General features: G+C 56.3%; 1 protein-coding gene and 1 long non-coding RNA gene across 2 annotated transcripts; both read right to left on the bottom strand.

Annotated features, from left to right (window-relative positions):
- Positions 1-133: 133 nt before the first annotated feature.
- Positions 134-6,099, bottom strand: DIPK1B (divergent protein kinase domain 1B). Its single transcript, XM_071766034.1, has 5 exons — positions 5,865-6,099; positions 3,569-3,703; positions 2,096-2,203; positions 1,727-1,903; positions 134-1,372 (listed from the first exon to the last, which is right to left on the bottom strand). Exons 1-5 carry the CDS (start codon positions 5,925-5,927, stop codon positions 560-562), a joined length of 1,296 nt encoding a protein of 431 aa, XP_071622135.1. The 5' UTR covers positions 5,928-6,099; the 3' UTR covers positions 134-559.
- Positions 6,100-14,320: 8,221 nt separating this feature from the next.
- LOC139806614 (uncharacterized) lies at positions 14,321-16,842 on the bottom strand. Its single transcript, XR_011730302.1, has 2 exons — positions 16,694-16,842; positions 14,321-15,295 (listed from the first exon to the last, which is right to left on the bottom strand). It is a non-coding gene; the product is annotated as an uncharacterized lncRNA (long non-coding RNA).
- Between the last annotated feature and the right edge of the window lie 23 nt (positions 16,843-16,865).

The following is a 16,865-nucleotide window of genomic DNA, read 5'->3' as shown; positions in this document are numbered from 1 at the left end:
CTTACAGCTGGAGCTGACTCAGACACTTAAGGAGAGGCTTTAGAATTGGGAGATCTGCCTCTTTCTCCTCTGGGGCTCACAAGCAAGCTGGTACCAGGAGGCTGCTGTTTGGCTATTGATGTAGTGGTGTGAGTCACGTAAAAGCTATTTATTTACATCAGAGATGTTCATCAAAAGAAGATGTGACAAGTACAGCATGAATGATTCATTCCCATCTCTCTGCACTGCTTTCCTGTTTGCTGATAACCAAGGAACAGTTAGATCCCTCCAGCTGGGTTCCCTTTCCTCATCTCTTTCCATCTCCTCTTCTTCCCCCAAGCCTGCCCAGCCCAGCTCCTGCTGTCCCAGCTCTGCAGCACACTCCTGCCAGTTGTACTGATGGTCCTGCTGGGTGGTGGAAGTCGTGATGTTTGGTTTTCCATGAAGGAGAAGGGGCTGCAGCTGTGCTGAACTCCTTGGGCATCTTTCCTCTGGGGGAGACGATGGAGAAACTGCCCTTCAGCCCTTGGACTTCTCTCCAAGACTGCAGATTCGAGACTCCAGGGCTGTGCTCCCCCCATTAAGAATATTTGGTGTTTGAAATCTTCTTCCAGAGCAAAGTCTTGAGGTTGTTCAGCACCAGGGAGTGGTGGACTTCCATCTGGCTGGCCAGGCCGCTCAGGGTCATGCAAGTTCGGAGCTGTTTCTGCAGCTCTTCTTTCAGGTCCAGAGGTGCCCCGTGCAGCAGGTAATCCTGCAGCAACCTGCAGACCTTGGCCAGGTTGGGCTGCACCATCTCCCCTTTGCACTGCTTCAGCAGTTTGTCACAGGAGGCCGTGCAGTCCTTGCCATAGGTGCAGTCCCCGTTCTGCTCACAGTGACGCCCTTTGAGGAAGCCCCTGATCGTCATCTCTGGTGCCACCTTCCTCAGCTTCACCATCTTGAAGTCGTATTTCTCATTGTAGCCCGCGTTCTTCAGGCTGGTCTCACAGATGTAGAAGTTCCCATAGGTGCCATGGAAAATCTCCTCCACAAACTCCAGGAGGCCGATGGAGATCTTTGCCCTCCTGGGCCAGGCCGGTGCAAACCACTGGTGGATGATCTGGTGGACGACGGGAGGCAGCAGGGACTGGAGGAAAGGAGGGACATCCAAGGCATAGAGGGAGGTGTGGGGGATCTTCTCGGTGACGTAGAGGTCCCCACAGTGCCCCAGCAGCTTGGCAGTGTGCTCCTTCTCGTGCAAGGAGAGCATGAGGAGGAACTCGTTGAGCTGCAGCAGCGCCCAGATGGATTTGGCCTCTGCTAAGGACACTTTCCCATCCCGGTTCACGTCTGCCATGGAGATGATCCGGCTCACCAGGGCTGCAAGGGAAGGCTGATCTCCCAGGTTGGACTGCAAACAGAACAAGAAGTGGGGTCAGATCCCTCCAGCTCTCTGTGCTCAGGCTCAGGATGGTGAAACTGAGCTGGGGAAGCAGGGAACCGAGCCTGGAAGAGGAGGAAACCACAGCAAATTCCGTGTGGTAGCGGTTGGATGGATTTGTTTCCAGGAGAATTTTACCACCCCCAGGGCTGCCCCAGACATGGGTGGCAGCAAACTTTTGAGAGCAATTTCTGGGCAACGTTCTGATCCCCAGGCTGCAGCAGAAGCCCTGCCAGGGCCACCCAGGGGCTGCCCAGCACAGATGCCACCCACAGCCACGGGTGCAGCATCCCAGGAGCTCCCAGAGGAACCCCCGGCACTGACCTTCAGGAAGTTCAGGAGCATCTCCTTGAACTCATCCATCGAAGTCCCTCGTGTTGGTTTGTCAAAGAGGACCACGTCCCTCCTGGGCCCCGAGTCTGGGTGGCTCTCTGCCTTCAGGGCTTCTTCGATGCCACATTTGATGATCACTTCTCTCTCCCTCCAGAGCCCACCATAAACCTGCAGCACAGGAGAGGGGATACAGTGGAAAGAAGAAAAACCACAGCCAGGGCTCAGAACTGGGTTCTGGTTTGGTTCAGGACAGGAAATGGGGATGGGGTGAGGAGCAGACAGGTGGGAGGGTGGAAAAGGACATTTTCTGGGTTTGATGCTTGCACCCCCCCTGTGTTTCCCCAGAGGGCAGAGACCTACCTGCTGGGTGGGAGAGGAGGAGAGGCAGTGCTGGAAGAGAAGGCTGTGCTCCTCACACAGGTCTTTGCAAGTGGAGCCAGAAATGATTCCTTTCTTGTACTGGTCACACTGGGGAGGGGAGGACAGAGAGAGGAGCTCAGTGAGGGCAGCTCCTTGTTCACCCAAAGAAATCCAACAGATCCAGGCTCAACCCCACAGCTTGTGATCTGGGGCACATGAGCTGGGGGGGTTCAAGCCACCCCTGGCCTCCTCTGCTGCCATCAGCCCCAAGCCCATCGCCTGCTGGGTCCAAACTCCTCACCCCCCCATTCCTGCAGCAGGGCTGGGGAGGGCACTTTGGGTTTTTTCCAAGTGGGATGCTCTGTGTCCCTGAGAGCACCATCAATGCCACCACATCCCTGTTCCCTCCCAGTTCATGCAGGTCTCTTACACAGGAGAAAAACAACACTGCTAGGAAGAAGCACATCTGACTGCAGAGCCAGGCAGGTTGTCTGGAGGCAAAAACAGCATCTCCAGCTGCCAACCATTTCTTTCTTTCCTGGGATTTTTGAGGTTCTGGAGGACAGCTTGGCTGCTTGGGGTCCCCACCCCAACCTCCCCCTGGGGATGTTGGAATCACTCCAGAGGGGATTCACTCCTGGGCACAACAATTCCGAGCTGGAAATCAGAACTGCAGGAATTCCCTCCATCTTCTCAATCTTCCCCCCCAACCCCTCCAAAAAAAATTCTGGATGGGAATTAACCCTTGGACCTGCTGGCAGGGGACACAGCCAGAGACAACAGCATCCTAAACCCCGAGTTCAGAGCAGGAATTAGTGCCTGAGACCCCGTGGTCAGAGTCATGCAGAAAATCAAATTAAACGATCCTGGCTGTTGTTATGGCAATTCCTGCCTCCCTTCCCTGCTGAAGGATTGATGAACGAGGTGTTTGCAGCCAGAGCCTGGCCTCCCCCTCCTCCCCTGGGGACCTTCTCCCCTGCCAGGGACACGCAGACACAGCAGTCCCAGGGGGGCCACGCTGTCTGCCACCCCCAGGGATGCTGTGGGGACAAAGCCCACGAGCCAAGCTCCCTGGGCAGCCTGGTGCTTTTTTTTTAGAGCAGGGCAGCCTTACAGAGAGGTACCCAGGGATGGGCTGCTCTCCTTTTTTCCCCTGCCTCTGCAGAGCTCAGGGTGGAGGGGATGCTCATGCTGCCCTCCCAGCTCCTCCTCACTGCCCTGACATTGCAACTTCATCTCCACAGCCATTAATCTGCCCACATCTGCCCTGCTTCCCTCCAACACCTCATTAAATTGTCTCACCATGGCTCTGGCAGGAGAGCCACCCCTCTCCCACCCTCAGCTCCACATGATGCCAGGAGGGGCTCCTCAGATGCTGCAAAGCACCTCAGAGGGGATGGAAATGGGGGTCCCACAGCAGAGGGGATGGAAACGGGGGTCCCCCAGCCCCAGCACCCTGTCCCCACCACTCACAATGATCATCTGGCAGACGTGGCCACGGCAGAGCTCGGAGTAGGAGGAATAATGCATGTATGCCACCCAGCTGCCCACGAAGATGCCCAGCCACACCACCAGCAGGTATTTCACCTTGATGCCTGGGAGGCGAGTCTGGAAGGAAAAGAAAAAGTCTGGTGAAGGCCAGGGCTCTGCATGGCTCAGCAGTGCCTGGAGAAGGGTGGCTTCTTCTATACAAACCACCCCGAGCCTCGGTGAAACCTCCAGCCTTTTATAAAATATATATATATATATTTACCAATCTATTATGCAACTCCTGCTGCAAGTAGGTCACTTAAAATTCCCTAAAAGCAAGGAGATTATAGAGCTGGGCTGTGAGGAGGGGGCTGCTGTGCATCCCTCTGCCCAGGAGCCGTGTCCAGGTGCAGCCCCTCTCCTGGCAGAGCAGGAACTCTGGGGTTCTCCACGAGGCTGGGAGAAGCTCTGCTCCTGCCTGGGGGTTCCCTTCTCACCAGAACCCCCCCTCTGCAAAGCCCCAAGGGCTCAGGAAGCTGCTGCCATCAGCTCCTGTGTGGGAGTGGGAGAGTCAGGAGCCTGGAAGTGCACGGATAAAGCTCCCTGCAAAGGTCTGGGAGGCTCACAGTGTGATTTTTCCTTTCCCATCTTTTTTTTTTCTTCCCCTCTGACCCTCTCACTGCAGAGCTGCTGCCATCTGGCCTCCCTGGAGCCTGGACTGTTTTCCTGACCCATATAACACCGTGCAGATCCCCAGGGGTTCCGAAGGGCAGGGAATTAATCTTTGCATTAAACACCCCATTCCCCCCCAGTTCCTATGGATAATTCCTGCTTCATGCCAAGTCAAGAGAGCCCTTTGGCCACCAGCCACCTCCAAACCCTTCTCTCTCCTTGGCACCACTGTTGAATGCCTCTTAAAAAGGACCTGACCACCAGACACACCCCACTGCAGCCACTGAGAGCCTGCCAGCCCTGCAGCCCCCCCACAACCTCCCAGAGGTGGGTATGTGACCCCTCAGACCCCTGTCCCCAGCAAAGGGACCCTTTTTATGAACTAGAGCCACATCTCGGGGCAGCAAAGCCCTGGAAGGGTCAAAATGTCTTTTTTTGCTTATTCAGACCCAGAATCCATCATGTTCCCAGGAGTGTGACCTGAGCATGGTACAGGGAGCACTGGTGTCATCATCATCCCCCCCAAAAAGGGGAAAAGAGACATGAAGGTGGGGGATGCATTGCAAGGAGAGGTTCCACTGCTACTATTTTGGATTTATTGCTGGTGCTAAGATTTCCTCTGGGGGCTGAGTCTCAAGTCATGGGGGTTTCCCTGCTGCCTTGGCCAGCAGCCTGCACCAAAGGGTGTTACCCTTGGCTGATGTCAGTTTTAGGGTGACCCTGGGGGACCTGGGAGTGACTTTGGGCCTGCAAAGGCAAAATGGACCCAGCACCACAAAATCTGCTCCATCTCCCCCGTTTCTCTGCAGCTCCCTGGGAACACAGGGGTTGTTTCAAGGTGGGACCACACCAGGGACACCCTGCCCACTGCCACAGCCCCACACAGCTGCTCCTCAGGCCTTTTGTCTGGGTAGATCAGGCTGCAGGGGGGCTCAGCACCCACGGGCACAGCTCCTCTGGGAGCAGAGCTGCAGCACCCATCCAGCTGCCCCGGGGATGCACAGAGCCATGCTCCCATCACCCAGGGAGTCCCAGATCTGCACTCACCCCCTCCAGCAACCTCTGCTGGAGGTCTGCTGTGTCCCCCCTGCTGGGATAACCTTTCTGGCCCAGGACCTTAACCAGAGTCCGGTTTTCTCATTCAAAGGCTGCAGAGAACCCACCCAGGTCAGCATCCCTGGCCCCATCGCAGCATCCCCCACCCCACCACTGCGTGTCCAGTCCGACCCCAGTCCCCACCCAGCAGCTCAGGGATGGGAAGAGGAGGAAAAAAAAGGCAAGGAAAAAAAAAAAGCAAGGAAGCGATGGCAGGACTCATCCCTGCCCTGCTGCAGCAGCTTCTCCATCCACCGCTGCGGGCTGATGGATGGGGCTGCCCTGGAGCTTCCTTGCCGGGGCGGCCCCCCCAGCACCGCGGAGCACGGTGATGGTTTTATACAACAGCCCGCAGCTCCCGGGGCCGGTCCAGATCCCCCCGGGGCCGGTCCAAAGCCCCCATCCCCTCGCCCCGGCAAGCGGGGGGACGGCGGCTCCGCGCGTCCCTTTGTGCGGGGCCGATACCGGGACGCGGAACCGGGCATCCCCCAGCCCGGTGGATCCCTCCCCGGCCCAGCGCAGCCCCCGGTACCTGCAGGCCCTTGGGGAAGGGGCAGAACAGCACCAGATGGACCAAGCGCCGGATCCTCCGCATGCTGCGGGTGCCCCGCGGCCGCGGGCCTCAGGCTCCGGGGGGCATGGCCGGGATGGCCGCGACCCCCGGGGGCCGGGGGGAAGCCCCGGGGGGGAGCCCGGGTGGGCGGGGGCTGAGCTTCAACCCCGCCGCAGCGAACCCGGCCCGGCCCGGCGGGGCTCAGCGCGGCTCCGCCCGGTTCGGCGCACGCAGCTCCGCAGTAGCCGGGGGAGGCGGGGGACGGCGGCTCGGCTCGGCCCCTCGGCGTCAGCCCCCACCCATCCCCATCCTCATCATCCCACCAGTCCTGGGTCAACTCAGCCCCAGGGCTCCCCAGCTCGGGATCCCATAGGAGGTCCCGCCCCACCGCCCGGGGATCCCACCCACCCGAGAAGCCCACTCGAGGGTCTTACCCACCCGGGGATCCCACACGGGGCTCCTACCCCCAACCCGGGGGTCCCACGCAAGCTCTCCCAACCCCGGGGCTGTGGGTAGGACCCTGGGGTTGTGTTGTCCCTGGGCTGTCGATGAGGGGGATTCATGGAGCTGCTGATTCCCCCCCTCCCCCAGCACTTGCCCCAGCTCGGGTTTAATTAAAGCTATTTCAGGTGGCCCCCTGGAAGAGCCCCTTACTCTGCAGCTGGTACGAGCATCACCTGGGGGCTGCATCCCCCTGGGGGCTGCATCCCCCCCCCCGGGATGGAACCAGCCCAGCCCCCTGCTCCTTTCCCTCCTCGCTGTTCCCCCCTGACTCCTAAACCCGAGCAGCACCCGTGTCTGTCCCCCCTGTCTGCACTGAGTCTGGGCAGGGAAACCTCAAGGCAAGGCAGGGGCTGCTTTGTGTCGGGCAGGGACAGGCTCTGAAGCAGGGAGGTGCCGAGTGTGCAGGCAAGGGGGGCAGGGGGGTAAAAAATAGGATGGGAAATGGTCTGGGAGGGTGAGTTGTGAGGCCATTGTTCGGATGATCTCTCTCTCTCGCTGTTAGCACCTCTTCAGATAATTAATTTGTCCCCTTTTCATGGTTCCAATTGATCTTTACCACTTGAATTTGGCTGAAAATGAGCCAAAAAGAAGCTGGTGGCTCCAGACCCAGAGGTTCCTCCTGGGTGTCAAGCATGGGGTGCACAGGGACCAACTACCAGAAGCCTGTGCTGGGCTCATCTGCTCAGCAGTGATAAATAAAGAGCAGAATGACAAATCTGAAGCAGAACACCCCAAATCCTGCCTTCTCTTCACACAGAGGGGATCCCCACCGGGTGAAGCCAACCCAGCAGCCCCAGCCCGTGGTGTTTCAGTAACATCCCCTCAGCCGCCTGCAGCTCATGTTCATGCAGGTTTTTACACCCTGCTGAAGCCAGAATGGTTCTCTGGAGCTTCCTTTTAGTTTTAATTAGCCCAGTAAAAAAAAGAGCTTCTGTGATTTTGTTTGGTTGTGTTCTGTGGTGGTTTGTTTTTTTTTTTCCTTTTTTTTGTTTTTGTACAGTAGGGTTGGTAATCTGGAAAACAGGATGGACAAGAAAATGCATTGCTGGGTAGCTGGGAGGATGGATGAGGAGGGTCTGGGTGCTGTGACAACAGCTCCTCTATTCCACCATGAATTCCTAATTCCTAATGAATTCCTTATTTCCCTCCCACCCCAAAGATTGTGATTTCCACACCCACCTGAGCCTTCCTTAGCAATGAGCCCCCCCATCAGAGATGGGAAACAACACGCCTGGGCTGAGAGAGGTCTGAAATGCCTCAGATCCCTGCAAGATCCAGGGGTGGATTGTCCAGAGAATCTAATTAGGAATGAGCAGACCTTCCTGAGCTGTAACACGCCGAGTAATTAAGTGATTATTATTGATCGTTGAATGCCTAATGAGCAGTTACCACTGAATGATTAATTAATCCAATCAAAAGAGTAATAAAAATTCTGCAGGTGTGATTAAATCCTACACTGAATGTGCAAGGGCAGTGGGACCTCTCCCCTTGGTGTCTGTCACCCTGGCACCCAGAGGCCTTGGCACTGGAGATGTTCATGTTGCTGCCCTGCTCCCCCAGCCTGGGCTGACCCTCTGCAAGGAAGGGGTCTTTCCCCTCTCCAAAAATCCCCCAGCACTCCCAAGCCAGGCCCCAAGCAGCAGGCAGGCACCCAGAGATGCTCCGTGGAGCATGGGAAGGGAGAGGGTGGATCCCCAGGAGTTGTCAGCATCCAGAAGATGCTGAAAGCAGCCGAGGCTGATCTCCTCCCTGGGAATTTCTCCCTTGATTAAGTCACTTTCATTTCACCCAGCTCTCTCAGCCCAGGCAGGCCTGGCTGATCCCTGCTGAACCCGTGGTGTGCAGCAGGATCTCCTCTGACCACTTCTCAGCCATGTGGTGGCTCTGTGGGCACACCCCCAAGAGCACAGTGCCCTGGGGACACAAGAACAGCCCTGTGCTGGGCATTTGCTGGCCTGTAATATTTACCCAACGACAGGAGAATGTTATTCCATGCTGAGTAAATTCCCCTGCCAGCCAGTGCTAACAGCAAAGTACAGAGCAGCCCTGACCTCCTCCCTCCCACCCACCCCCTCCACAGCACCCACTGCCACCCACTTTTATTTGGGTAGGACACCAGCTGTGGGGATCATGGCCTGGTACCATCACCCACAGTGCCCAGAGGACTCAGCACCAAAAGGGGGGTCCCATGCTCACCCCCTCCCCTCTCCACGTGGTGCCATCAGGATCAGCCTCCTGGCCAGGAATCCAGGGCTGTGCTGGCACTTGGGGGTTCCCAGACACTGCTGCAGCTCAGGAGATGATGGATCCAGGCTCTAATGCTCTTTTCTCTGCATCCTTTAAGGATTTTGAGGTGGATCACCCACAGCTGGCTCCACACCCAGCCAGCAGCTGCCTCTGCCTGCCAGGCCCTGCTGGGGCTGAGTGCAGTGATTATAATTAGAAATGCTAATCAGCTCTTGTGTTTCTGGCTTGACAGCCCTGCCACCCCCAGCACAATCTTCCCTCCAGTCTGTCCCATGCTCACCCCCTCCACTTCCTCTCCAAATCCCCTAATTAAGCACTACAAAATTAAAGAGGTGGGTGAAAGCTGGGGCTGCCAGGTGTGCAGCCCCCCCACAGAGCTCCTGGCTTCTTGGGAATGGGACATCCCAGGGATGCTCTGATCCCTTGCTGAGAGCCCCAACCCTGAACCATGGGGTGGGAGAGGGTGCAGGCAGCACCAGAGTGAAAGGCAAAGGGTGGTGGCTGTGGCCAGAGCTCTGTGATTCTGCCAGCCCAGCAGCTCTGGAAGTGGAGCTGCTCTCATTAGGATTTCTGTCATGTGCCAGCTTTGGGCTCTTCCCAGCTGAGGAGGAAAAGGAGCTTGCAAAGGAGTATGGAGGCTGAAGATGCAGATCCCTTGCACAGGCTTAGCTGGTTATGGAGTTGTTCATCCTCACAGCTCCCTAGGAGGCACAACCCAGGGGATTCCTCCCTTGGCAGTGCCTGCACCCAGCCCCTGCCAGCCCCCAGCCCCTCCACACAGCTCCTCTCCCTAAACCAGAGCCCTCCTCTTGCTGCAGGAGCCAGGACACAGCTTTCTCCCTGGGCATTTGGCTCCCAAAGTCAAGTTAGGCTGTGGGGCTGTTCCTTGGAAGCAGGGATAGGGCTGAGGCAGCCAGAAAGGAGACAGAGGTGCAGGGGGGTGAGCACAGGAGGGGGGATTTCCCCTCAGGTCCTCTGGCCAGGACCCTCATGCAGGGTCAGATTGCACCTGGGGCACTGCTGCACCTCGTGTGCTGTGTGTGAGGTGGGAAGGAGGGGAGCAGCAAGGAGATTCCCTCTCCAGCCCACACACTGAGAAGAACCATCTCCAGAGAACAGGAAACAGGAGAAACAAGCAGGGATCACAAAAAGGGAGCCAAGAGGGACAGGACTTGGTGATAGACTCATGGAAAAGCTCCAGGAGCAGAGGCAGCTGGATGGGGAAGCTCTGGGGACAAGTGGGACGGGGTTTGTCACCACTCCCTGACCCCTTCCCACTCGTTCAGTACTGATGGGGAAGAGCCCAAAGCTGGTGCCCAAGTCCTGGGTTAAAATTCTGCCTCTCAGCATCCTCTAACCTAGCCACAGCCCAGAGGCCATCACCAGCTGGACACAAGGTCCTGTGCTTCCCATGCTCTGCTCCTGCACAGGATTCCTGTGCCATGTCAGCAGGATCCTGGGCATCCAGGAGTTGATGAGGGGCTGACCCTACCTGCTCAGCCACTTGAGTTCTTCCCGATGCAGACAGCTGGCTTAAGAGGCCCCTTTATTCTTGACATATCAGATCAATCAGGGGAGATGTAAGAGTCCTTGCAAAAGCTTGGAGCAGCCTTTGCTGCCCAGCTAGCTCAAGGGGGAAAAAAAACAAGGAAGAGGGAGAGGTCATGATGAACTATTGACTGAGCAGCTGGTGGTGCTGCTCCCAGAGTTGGTTTTTGCAGAGAACTCACCTGGGAGAGTTTGCCTCTTTATCTCTTGCTAAGGCTGCTCCATTGATCTCCTGTGACAGGCAGCAAGATATTTTTTTTTTTTTTTTTTTTTTTTCAGCTGGAGTCATTAAGAGGCATTAATCAATAGCAGAGGAAACAGAGAGATAAGCTGTTTGTTTCATGGAGACATATTCCCTGGGTGGATTTCAGTCTGCTGAGGTGGGTCTATTTTATTTCCAGTGGCCAGGGATGTCTGCCAGGTAAAGAATTCACCATGTGCTGGACTCTGGCTCTTGGAGGAGATCCTGAGCCGATTGCAACACGCAGGCAGCTCCTGCCAAGCTGTGCAATGACAAGGGACTGGCTGGGGAGTTCGTGGCATCCAATTCCAGGTACCCCAGCACTCCACACCACCCAGACTCTCTCTTCCCACACAGCTACCCCAAGATGAGCTGGGTGCTGATTTCAGATGCCCAAAGCACTGGGTCCTGGTTTCAGTTCTGGCAGCAGTGCACCGGACCTCAGCTCAGCCCCTGCCTGCTGGCTTGGCCTGTGTTGCTGCCACTGGAGGCAAGACCTGGAGCTCATTCCTGTGGCAAGACTGGAGTTGTTTGCGAGAGAAATGGTCTTTGTGCTCAAAGCACCCCAGGCTGCACCCCTCCCTCCCGCCCTGCCCAGCACTGCCAGTACATTTCCATTGCTCCCTGCTGGTAACACCCGTTTGGCTGCTCCCAGCAGCTCCTCTGCTCAGCCCCAGCTGCTGCTGGAGCCCATTTTCCCTCCGGGAGCTGGAGAAGGAGGTTGGAGATGTGGGCAGGATCCCCTTCAAAGAGCTGGGGTGGGGACCGCTGCAGGCAGAGGAAGCAGTGGCCCCCGGGCAAGCTGGGGCTGTGGGGGCTCTGTGGGCTCCCATGTGGGCTGAGCTCAGCTTGAGGAGCAGAACCTGAGCTGATGGGTGGACTTGTGGACTCAGCCCAAAAGCCTTGGGGTCCCTGCTCAGCCCCAGGGTGCCAGCAGGTCTGACAGCCCAGCAGGGCCATGGGAACAGAGCATGGCTGCTGCCAACAGTCTGCACCCAGCAGGGACTGAGGGATGCTCCCAAGGGATGTGGCCTTTTGGAGGTGAGGATGGAGATCCCAGAGCAGGTCAGCTTTCCTTTCCTTGCCATCCCACCTCCATTCCCAAAGCCTTCCCACAGCTCCAGCTCTCAGGGGCCACAGCGTGGTGGTAATTACTGCAGCTCCCTAGGGAAGTGGGATCTTTGCTGTAATTACAGCTACACAGCCATGGCAAAAGGAGGAAAAGGAGCAGGAGAGGAAGGGATGGACCTGCTGTCTCCAAAGCAGGATGCATCCTGCAGGTGCTCCCAGACACAGGCTGGGTGTAAACTCCTGACACAGTCACAGCCCTGAAAAACACACCTGGAGAGCTCAGCACCTGGATCCAGCCCAGATGGGACAAGTGCTGATCCTTGCTGGTGGCTCCCTGAGATGAGAGGCTCTGATGGGGGAGATACAGGAAGCCCCTCTTCAGGCCCAGGTTGCCCACGAGGAGAAGCCCTTGGCTAATGGCTTTTGGCTTTGCTTTCCCTCTTCAACCACTCAGCTTCTTCCACCACCACCAAATTCATCAGAAACAGTTTGGTTTCCTTTATTTACACATCACATTTGGGGAAACTCCTAATCCTACAGCAACTGTGGAGTGTGTGGGGGGGGAAGTAAATCCAGTTTTCCAGCCTTGGGCTCAGAGGAGCTCCAGTTCCTCAGCCAGCCCTGATGCTGCTCCCAGGGCTGTGTCCTGTGCTGGGCACCCTCAGAGCCTTGCAGGGGGCAGATCTTGCAATGTCCCCCACAGGACAGGGGGTGCAGGGGGATTTCCAGCCTCTCTGTACACGTGCAAATGCTCAGCCAGTCCTTGCAGCTTTACGTTTTTGCTTTCTCCTCTTTCTGGCACAGTCTGCCAGGAGAAAAACCAAACCAAAGCAAACCAAACCAGTGCTGGGGGACACGGTGGGGTGTAAGTGCCAGCAGTAATCCTTCCCTGATGGTGCAGTGACTCTGCAAACAGTGATTTCAGGGAGAGCCAAAGGGGCAGTGCCCGGGGCCTCAATGGGCTGTTTGTGTGGTGTTCCTCATGCAGATCAGCAGCGTGCCCAGTCAGCCTTGTTCCTCATGTGGACTGAAATAATTGGTTCAGTTTTTCAAGGCAGAGGGAAGACAAGCTCAGGGAAAGCAGGGCTGTAAGAACTGAGGGTTCAGGTGTGTCAGGAGGGGCAGGGCTGGGTGTCAGGGTGGGTGCAGGGATGTTTTCTGCTGGGCTGGCTGGGATCCACAGGGCCTGAAACCTGCAAAGTGCTCAGGACCCTGAGGAACTGGACCATCAACCCCCCCTCCAGCTGGCTGGAGCCAACACCTGAGAAGGTAACACAGCTACTTCCTCAAGAGTTATTTGTAGGGGAGTGAAGGTTAGAGGAAGGTAGGCTCTGATTTATTTAATATACTTTTGCAATGTTTCTCTTTTGTTCCCAAGCTCCATCACGCTCTTTCTCCTTCCAGTGACCAGTGAAGGCTGAGCACACAGAACCCCAGCACTGGGGCAGTTTGGCAATCTCATGCTTTTGTTTTTTGGTGCAACCCTGTCACTCTGCAGTGCTGGGGGGGGAACTGCAGCACTCACACATTCAAACCATGCTGAGTCAACAGCCCCATTCCTCCCCAAGTGTTTGCTCTGTTGTCAGGAGAGCACTGACGTGTTGCTGCTTACAGGCACTCAAGGGAATGTGGCCACGGGGCAGCCAAGGCAGCAGCTTGGGGTCCATCTGAAGCTCTGTCCCTCCACACGAGGAGGAGTGGGAAGGCTTTGCTGCCTTTTTAGGCTGAAACGAGTGAGATGGAAACAGGATTCAGCCACATCCTTTGCACACACTGCTCTTGGCCACCCCCCTGACCTCACCAAGCAGCTCTGCACAGCAGCAGATCCAGCAGAGCTCAGCCCAGACCTCTGCTCAGTCTGTGCCAAAGCAGCACTTTCAGGAGAAGATTTCAGTGGTGCCACCCCATAGGTGTGAGTCCTCAGGGCAGCCTTGCTTGCTGATGCAAGGATAAGTCCAGGTTCTCAGCCTGTACCTCTGCAAGCTGTAGCATCTGTGTTGTGCTGCTGTGCTGCTTCCTGTGCCCTGAGCTGGTGGCTCTGTGACACCAGGCTCTGAGACACCTCACAAAGCCTGCTGCTAGCTGAGACAGGTAAAGAGCAAGAGGATGGATGGATGGATGGATGGATGGATGGACAGAAGTCTGGAAGGACTTAGATGTGTGGATCACCTTGCTGTCCCCAAGTCCCTGACAATTGAGGCTGCCTTGCAGCAAGGATTAGTGTCTAGGAGCTTGAACAACCCAGGGTTCATGTTGCCCACAGTACCAGTCCCTCCTGGGAGGGCTCACAAGCCACACATATGCATGCCAGGACATGGCCAAGGACGAAGCTGGGCTGGTCATTTCCTCCTCCCCCTGCTTTTAATGTCACCAAAGCCAGCTGCTGCTTTCAACATATGTCCCTTGGCAGGAGGCAAAGAGAAGCAGGGAGCTGGGTGGAGCTGCCAAAGGCTCGGTGGGAAGTCAAGGGCAGATGAGTGCAGGGAGCAAGACTCTGCTCTGCAGAGGGACCCAACCCCCCCTTTGGCACAGCTGCATCTCCCGGGGGGCTTTCACTGAGCATCCAGCCCCCCAGCTTCCCACTTTTCTACAGCTTATGCCAGGTGATGGATAAATCTCCTTCCTTCTTACCCTGCTGAGTGCTCTCCTTCTCTTCCTTTCTCCCCTCCCCTTCTCCCTGCACATGTGAGAGACATTCTCCCTGGCTCTATTTTTTTTTTCCACTCAGAAGCTAGTCATCAAAAGTGAGGTCACACGTTTCCAAAGGAAGCAATAAATTGATAAAAAACACAGCCAGGTTATTATAAGTCATCAGAAAGCTGAGGCCGAGGGTAATGCCATCAGCTTTATGACTTTTCACAGACCCAGAAATCCCACCAGCAGTGCTGCTGCATGGACCCTCCTGTTCCACTTTGCTGTTACCACTCTTTTACCTTTTTGAGGTACTTTTTAAAGGCAGGTTTGCAAGGTCCTTGCTGAGGGTGCTGGGTGGCTCAGGGAGCCATGAGCACCCTCAAAGGGCAGTCCCTGCTGCAGAGAACTGCCTGCCTGCTGGGTGCTTGCTCCTGATGGTGGCCCTGGACCCCACTCAACAAGAGAACCTGCAGGGGACACTTGCAACTCATCGAAAAAATTCAGTCAGTTTAGATACGAAAAACTCGCAGTGCAATCGAGTAAACTTTTTTTTTTTTTTTCCCCTTCTTTTTTTTTCTTTTTAAATAAAAGAATTTGGAACTGCTTCCTTCTGGCTGCTGGAGCTTGGGAGGGAGTTGTCTTTGCCTCTGCCCCAAAGCAGCTGAGTTTCAGGGGAGGTGACGTGGTCGCTGTTGGGTTACGCCGCGCGGAGGCTGCCGGGCCCTGCTCCATGGGGCAGCTTCTTGTGGTGATGTTAATGCAGAGGCTGTCGTCATCTGGCAGCAGAACTCACTGCTTGGCTGCTGAAATAACTCAGCGTGACAGCTCTGAGCTTGCTAGCAGGCAGGCCCGTGTCTGGCTCCTCATCTGGCATCAGAAATCACTCCCCTTCCCTGAGCTACAGTCTCATGTGAAGCGTTGCGTTTGCATCACTCCTGCTGATCTGCTGGGGGGGTGTGGGGAGAAGGGAATTGCAGCCTTCAGGAGGCCACACGTGAAGCAAAGGCTCAGCTGCCATCCATCCCCTCCACGTGGTGCCTGCTCGTGCTGTTTGCTGTTCAACAGCCAGGCTGGAACTCACGGTCCCCTTTCCAACCATCAGCCGGCGTTGAGCGGAGCTGCTTGCGTGATGCCCTGGTGACAGATCACCAGTGACTTTCTTCCCCTGTCAACAGAAACAAAAGTCACGAGGATAAATGCAGGATTGCTCCGGGCCAGCATATGTTGAGCTGAAAAGGTCTCAGTGACTTCCCAGGCATATGCTGGCTGGCGTGGTGCTGGAACGGGGCTCTCTGAACAGCCGGGACGATGCGGGCCGGAGGGATTAATGTAATGCTGTGGGGAGATGCTAACACAATAAGGGTTCTTTGTGGCATTAGCAGGAGTCATGAGACCAGCTCTGAGATGTCATTGCCTGGCAGCTGGAGGGAGTGCTGGCCTTGAGCTCTCCAGCAGTGAGAAGGAGCTCGTCTGCTGCTTCAAACCTTAATGGGGCTGAGGGGCAGTGAAAATGCAGCTAAGCCCTCTCTCCATTTTGGTGACAGCTCATCTGGGAGCAACCACTGCCTCCCTTGTGTCTAGGGAGGGCTGAGGGAACAGGGGTTATTTGGAAAGGGACATCACTTTTCCTTGTGCTTCCCAGGAGCTGTGAAGCTGCAGATGCCAAGAGGACAACCAGGGCTGCATCACCAGGGTCACATCTCATCCCAGTGAAGCCACCAACCACCCACAGGACTGGGGTTTTGCTATAAAAAGCACTGCAAAACCTGCTGAGGCCAATGAAACAGTTTGTGTCAGTTCCAGCTTTCATCTCCCTGGACAGCTTCATGCCCACAAAGCCATTGGGCTCCCTCCTGACCTAACCCCAGCTCCAGTGGGGGAAGTTCCATCCCTCCAGCATGATTGTGCTGGAAAATCAGTACCAAGCACCTGCTGAGAACGTGAGAAAGTGGCAGGGAGACTTGGCAAATAGGGTTCTGCCACAGAAAAGTCCCAACTGAGCTGTGCTGATCTTGGTCAGCTGCAAATTTTCACAATTGACCAGCAGGTCAGCAGAGCTCAGCTGTGAGTTCTGGGACGGGACCAGTGGGTCAGCACAGCTCAGTTGTGAGTTCCCACAATTGACCAAAGTCAGCATGGGTTAACTGTGAATTCTTTTGTCAGACCCCAGGACCCCACACCAGTCCAGGAAGGACCCAAAGACCCAACATGGCACCATGAGGTGACCCAAAACCTCTACGTAATGCCAAGAAGGCACCCAGAACCCTCACACTATGTCATGAGGGGGCTCAAAGACCCCAGATGTCACCATGAAGGACCCCCAAAGACCCCATTAAGCACTATGAGGGACCCCACGTGGCAACATAAAGGACCCCTAAACACCCCATAAGACACTATGAGGGACTCAAAGACCCTACACAGCACCATGAAGAGACATCCAGAGACCCCATTTGCACCGTGAGGGAACAAACCCCCCCCATAGCACCGTGAGCAGACCCCAAACTCCCCCAACCACACCACGAGGGTCCCAAAGACACCCCCACCCTTCCCGCCCTCTCAGTACCTCCGCACCACGAAAGCAGCTGAAGCCCTCGCACAGGACCGCGAAGGCCCGGACAGAACCACCGCGGGACCCGAAAGCCCTCGCGGGCCTCCCTGAGGGGCCGGTCCCGCCCCGTCGGAGGGGAGCAGCGGGGCGGGCCGGGCCGGACCGGACCCTCCGCACCGCCCACATA

The sequence above is a fragment of the Heliangelus exortis genome, chromosome 22 (genome assembly GCF_036169615.1).
Source record: "Heliangelus exortis chromosome 22, bHelExo1.hap1, whole genome shotgun sequence".
NCBI classification, from domain to species: Eukaryota; Metazoa; Chordata; class Aves; order Apodiformes; family Trochilidae; genus Heliangelus; species Heliangelus exortis.
The sequence above is the reverse complement of the archived record's forward strand: the minus strand, read 5'-3'. Positions and strand labels throughout refer to the sequence as shown.